Source organism: Solanum verrucosum, unplaced genomic scaffold, assembly GCF_900185275.1.
Source record: "Solanum verrucosum unplaced genomic scaffold, falcon-dt-bn FXZP01000285.1, whole genome shotgun sequence".
NCBI lineage: Eukaryota > Viridiplantae > Streptophyta > Magnoliopsida > Solanales > Solanaceae > Solanum > Solanum verrucosum.
Window position 1 is genome coordinate 1,022,253 of NW_026019934.1, and position 6,000 is coordinate 1,028,252.

At 29.6% G+C, this 6,000-nt stretch overlaps 2 protein-coding genes across 2 annotated transcripts; one reads left to right on the forward strand and one right to left on the reverse strand.

Moving 5' to 3' along the window:
• The first annotated feature begins 1,067 nt into the window (after positions 1–1,067).
• LOC125834909 (cytochrome P450 98A3-like) lies at positions 1,068–3,561 on the forward strand. Its single transcript, XM_049514062.1, has 3 exons — positions 1,068–1,581; positions 2,436–2,833; positions 2,916–3,561. The coding sequence occupies exons 1-3, from the start codon at positions 1,095–1,097 to the stop codon at positions 3,549–3,551; spliced, it is 1,521 nt and encodes a 506-aa protein (XP_049370019.1). The 5' UTR covers positions 1,068–1,094; the 3' UTR covers positions 3,552–3,561.
• A 541-nt stretch (positions 3,562–4,102) lies between these two features.
• On the reverse strand, positions 4,103–4,717 carry LOC125834629 (Werner Syndrome-like exonuclease). Its single transcript, XM_049513762.1, has one exon. The coding sequence runs from the start codon at positions 4,715–4,717 to the stop codon at positions 4,103–4,105; it is 615 nt and encodes a 204-aa protein (XP_049369719.1).
• Between the last annotated feature and the right edge of the window lie 1,283 nt (positions 4,718–6,000).

The window sequence follows — 6,000 nt, forward strand, 5'->3', positions numbered from 1 at the left end:
TATGACTAGAATTTTAACCTATTGTAAATATCATTTCCTATTTATGATATTAATTTTAACACTATTTAGATTATAAAAAAATAGTTTATAATAATGTTTTTCTCAGCTTATGCACATTTAATATTTGCATCTACAAGAAAGTGGCAAGGTTTTTTTTTTTTTTGTAAAAATAACGTGATTTTTTATAGATAAAAAACTAGCTCCGAAATGTTACGCTTTATTAAAGTGGTGATCTTAAATATTTTTAACTACTCCATGAGTTATAATATAAAAATCATCCAATATCTAAAAAAAAAATGGAAATTTTGAGAAAAAAGAGTCCCCATTAATGTGGATAGACAATTAGACATGTATGATTTGAAAAATCAAGATATATAGTCATGCCACTAGCGATAGGTAACTACGTATTAATTGTCAACTGAAATTATTAATCAACGAAGCAAAGGTCAATATGGAATAGTAATCAACAAACAGTTTTTTCTCTCTTTGCTGCAAGTTGATCACAAATTCACAATCAGCACATGGACCTAAGGATACAAGGGGTTTATTCAAATTATCTTCGTAAAATTACTACAATATATATATATATATATAGAGTTAAATTTATTTTTATGTATATATAATAAACATTGAATCTCTTTAGCTTCTTCGTTTATTTGCTTCTTTATGTTCACATCCATGTGAATGTGATTTGATAATGTAAATTAAATAGGATATCATTACTGGCTCTTTCATAAAAACCATCAAATTCCTTAAAAGTAAAATTTACAAAGAATTGGATTTAAGTTACAGACAATGTTAATTTAATTAGTCTTTTTTTAAAAAAATATTACCGGGCCTTTTTAATAATATTTACATGTAAGACTCAATAAAAATTGAGATTATAGTCATAAAAATAGGACTTGTATTATCTTCATTGATAGAATAATTTCTTCCCCACCTACCGTGTATATATCTAAATCTCAAACTAATATAAATATATTAAAGTATATGACTTTTTCTTCTACGAGTGAGTTGAAAAAATAGTATTTAAAGGGGGCTTAGCTTGCCTTATTTCATCACACAAACACAATTATATTCATTTATTTCCCATAATGGCTTTTCCTTTAGTACTCTCTCTATCAATATTTATCATCTTTTTATGTTACAAACTCTACAACCGGCTCACGGCCAAGCTGCCTCCAGGTCCTTGGCCGTGGCCGGTCATTGGAAACCTCTTCAGCATAACGCCGATGAGGTTCCGATGCTTTGCTGAATGGGCCCAAATTTATGGGCCGATTTTTTCTTTTTACCTTGGCTCACAACTAAACGTGGTGGTGAATAATGCGGAACTTGCTAAAGAAGTTCTTAAAGATAATGATCAAAATTTGGCCAATAGGTTTAGAACAAAACCTCTTGATAGTGTGAGTAAAAATGGGATGGATTTGATATGGGCTGATTATGGACCTCATTATGTGAAAGTAAGAAAGCTTTGTAATCTTGAACTTTTTACTCAAAAGAGACTTGAAGCTCTTAGGCCAATTAGAGAAGTTGAAGTTACTGCCATGGTTGAAAATATTTTCAAGGATACCACTAAGCCTGGTAAGTGAATTTTATTTAGCATGGATTGATATTTAGTACGTATTTAATATCTATCCATTTTTTTTAATTTTTTTTTGTTTGCATGTTTACTTACTTCAGAATAAGTTAGGATTGATAAAAAGGTCTTCAGTTACATATCACTAGTTTAAACAACATTTTTGGCATACACATCGGATATTTGTGTAGTTTGGTCATTAAAATATGGTCCAGTGTTAGATAAATTTTTTCTTTTCTTTTTAACGTATTTAATTGGTTAAGAATGAAAACTCTGACTGTAGACGAAAATGATGGGAGTATAGATCAATCGTTGTCATGATTTCTTCGATCAAATAATATTCAAACCTTGATGAAATTAGGTCTTTAATTATATAAATAATGATTAAATGGAATTTCATAAGAAGTATTTTATTAAATTAAATATTGTTCAACGGGAAAGTCTTTTCTTTAATATTCCAGTCAATAGGAGATAGAATTGAACCATACAACACCCTTTTTAAAAAACATATTTTCTTAATAAGCGATACAACAATATAATATTAAATACAATAGTCAAAGTGATTAATTATTTGATCATCATACTTTAGTTAATATTTTATGATACAAGGGTTTAGAAAGTTGAAGTTCCAATGATACTACATATTCAACCCATAGAGTTTTTTAGGGATCTTTATCCAAAACTTGGTCAAATTCATTGTTTATACTTTTAGTCGATATACATAAATTATACATTAAATATATATCATTATACACATAGCCTACATGTAGTATAGACTATACACGTACGCATGGTTGGAGAACGACATTTAAACAATTTTTTTTAGAGTTTAAATTCTAAATCTGTCTTTGATGAGCAGGTAATGATAGTAAAACAATGACGCTAAGGGGCTACTTGGGATTAGTGTCATTCAACAACATAACAAGGCTAACATTTGGGAAGAGATTTATAAACTCAAAAGGTGAAGTTGATGAACAAGGTGAAGAGCTCAAAGCCATTGTAACAGATGGGATAAGAATTTCAGGAAAACCTAATTTGGGAGAATTTGTACCATGGCTACGTTGGGTATTTAAAGATGACAATGAAGCTCTTGAGTCACAAGATAGACGTTTGAATAAATTTACAAGACTTATAATGGAAGAACACACAATTGCTAGAGAAAAATCTGGAGAAACCAAACATCATTTTGTTGATGCTTTGCTTACCCTTCAAAAGGAGTATGATCTTAGCGATGACTCTATTATTAGCCTTTTTTGGGTAAGTATACATATACTAGTTAATATAATTTTAACTTTTATACACGATTTTTATATTAATTTTTTTTTTTTTTTGTCTGTAGGATATGGTACAAGCAGGGACAGACACAATAGCCATAACAGTTGAATGGGCTATGGCAGAACTGGTAAGGAATCCAAGAGTTCAACAAAAAGTTCAAGAGGAGCTAGATCGAGTTATTGGATCAGATCGAATCGTAAACGAAACCGATATCTCTAATCTCTCCTATCTACAACATGTAGTCAAAGAATCACTAAGGTTGCACCCTCCAACTCCCCTAATGTTGCCTCACATGGCAGGTAACGATGTCAAAGTGGGTGGTTACAACATTCCTAAAGATTCAATTGTACATGTTAATGTTTGGGCCTTAGGTCGTGATCCAAAAATTTGGAAAGAGCCATTGCAATTTTGGCCAGAAAGATTTATGGAAGAAGATGTTGACATGAAGGGACATGACTATAAGTTTTTACCATTTGGTGCTGGTAGACGTATATGTCCAGGAATGAACCTTGCAATTAATTTGGTCACATCTATGTTAGCTCATTTGTTGCACCATTTTGTTTGGTCACTGCCTAATGGTGTTAAGGTTGAAGATATTGATATGATGGAGAGTCCTGGCACAGTAACATACATGCAAACTCCATTACATATTGTTCCTACTCCTAGGTTACCTTTAAACCTATACACACATGTCGAGTGAACATGTAACATCTTTTACTTTTGCATTACTTAAATATTTTTGTAATTTATTTGCTTAATTACTTTCATGTCTTGTGAAATTGTAACACCTTTCTAGAATAAAATGTATCCATTATTCTTTATTTATATATCCAAGTATTGAACTTCAAAACTTTGTTTCTTTTAATAATGTAACTAAGCATGTTCTAATTAATGTTTCATAATGGCAAACATTGCAAGAAATAGTACTATTACAAGCTAAGTAGCATAGGCCTTAAACTCAGTTATTAGATATTAATTAACTTTATATAGATCAATCTAATAACTCATTAACTTAAATCTATGTCATTATTATGACAAGTCATAATAAGTCTCCACACTTGAGTTGATCCAAAATTTTTAATTTGTGCATACACATAGCATAAGAGCCTATTGTACGTTATTCACATTGAACCCTAGTTCAAAGACGTAAAAATAGAATTTAATGCAAGAACCAAATTAGAAGGCAGAAATCAAAATTGAGAAATAGTCTAATCAATTCATATTCGAAAAAAAAAAGACTAGAAACGAACATCAATAGGCCGTAGCATTCAAGCACCTTCCGATCTCAAACGAAACAAAAGCATCAGCACAAGCATATTGCACTTGATCAGAATCGAGCCACTCATTATCCCACCTCCCAATAGTAACATGCCTCGGTTTTTCCATCTCTCTTCCTAAAACAACTTGACAAAGCGTCTTTAATCCAGCATTCCTCAAATTATAATCTGCCAAATCCCTCAAATCAACTGTATTCTCCACACGTAACGAATAATCCTCTTCCAATTTCTCAACATCGTTTGCAATTCCCACGCCAACAAAAGCATAACAAGGATTCAACAAAAACTCCGTCAAGGAATCAGGTATATATTCACAATAAAGTAGTTGAAAGATAAGGCAACGACGACCAACACAAAGTTGTAGAGTTCCAACAGGGTTGTGTTGGTATCTATTGAAAGTAGGCCTCCACTCTATATCAAGCCCTACTATGAGTCGATTGAGACGTCTTCGATGGACATACTCAATTCCATTGATCCAATTTGTTACTACGTCAGGATTACAAGTCACCGTCGTTAAGATTTGGTCACTAAAAAAGAAGACATCAAAGAGTTGATAGCGATCATCTTCAACTTCAATGGGGAATGCCATGACTGTCGATGGATTGTTTTTTTTAACAATAAGGTTAGTCTAATTGTAATGTGAATTTAAAAGGTTAAGTATTAATTAAGTTCCCTCTAGGAAAATAACTTGTATCAAAAAAGTTTTCCCTTTTCCATAAGAAGTTAATTAAGTATATAAATTCAATGTACGTATTAAGTACTTTATTAATTACACTTCCCATAAAAGTAGGTGGAAAGTTACATTATTTGGTACAATCACTTTATTTTTAAAACTTTTTTTTTTACACAATTTCCTTAAATTAAATATTCTCGAAATCTTACGGCCAAAAATCAAACTCCCCCACCCCCACCAAAAAAAAATCAAACTTATAATTATAATCAAATACAATTATACAAGCTAGCCTTATCATGTTGAGAAACCAAACTTATCTAGGACATGAGGAAAAAATTTATAATGGTAGAGGTGACCCTCAATTAATTAATTGACACTTGAATTTGTGGCTGCTTCTTTACCTTTTTACCATCTCTCTCCTACTCACCCTTCTTTTCATTTATTTTCTTACTCCTAATAAATATTTTTTAACTTCGTTTTCTTAAGATGTTGATATATTGAATAAAAAAATTAATAAACATTTTTTTATCACAATAACTAAAAACGTTTTTAGGACTGAGTATTTTTAAAAAAATATTTAGTGTTTTCTCAATTACTAGCACCTAGAAAAACAAATTAATTCAAATTTAGTTTTCCATATTTTTTTTTTTATTCTGTTTTAGTTCATATATTTATAGTCATTGTTATTTTAGTTATGTTTTAGTTCATATATTTATAGTCATTCTCTTAACAGAGAGTATCCGTTATTTTGCTTAATTTAAGTTATAATTTTTTAAAATACTTAATAGAAAAACGTTGCGAAATATATATTATAACTGAATGTATGTAAAGACACGAAAAATGAATTCTAATAATATTAAGGCCGAATGATATTATTATTATTATAATATTATTATTAGTATTATTATTATTATTATTATTATTATTATTATAATAACAATAATAATAATAATAATATAATGAGTAGTTAATTTAAAATTATATGGAACCAATTGATTCTTGAAAATAAATTAAGCATTGTGTCAATTTTTTTAAGCATTTGTGATTTTTCGATTTATTTGTACTTTAAAACCAAAACTGATTATGTCAAAAAAAATTAAAATAAATTAAAGTAGAAGAAATATTAAATTTGACTAGATTTTTATTTAGTTTGATTTTCGATATTCAGTGAATACTTCTTAATACAAATATGAACTATG

Bases quoted from the DNA above. Each gene is read 5' to 3' on its own strand.
- LOC125834909 (XM_049514062.1), top strand. From the start codon at position 1,095: ATGGCTTTTCCTTTAGTACTCTCTCTATCAATATTTATCATCTTTTTA. The intron at 1,582-2,435 runs GTAAGTGAATTT...TTTGATGAGCAG, and splicing joins CAAGGATACCACTAAGCCTG to GTAATGATAGTAAAACAATG. The intron at 2,834-2,915 runs GTAAGTATACAT...TTTTGTCTGTAG, and splicing joins CTATTATTAGCCTTTTTTGG to GATATGGTACAAGCAGGGAC.
- LOC125834629 (XM_049513762.1), bottom strand. From the start codon at position 4,717: ATGGCATTCCCCATTGAAGTTGAAGATGATCGCTATCAACTCTTTGAT.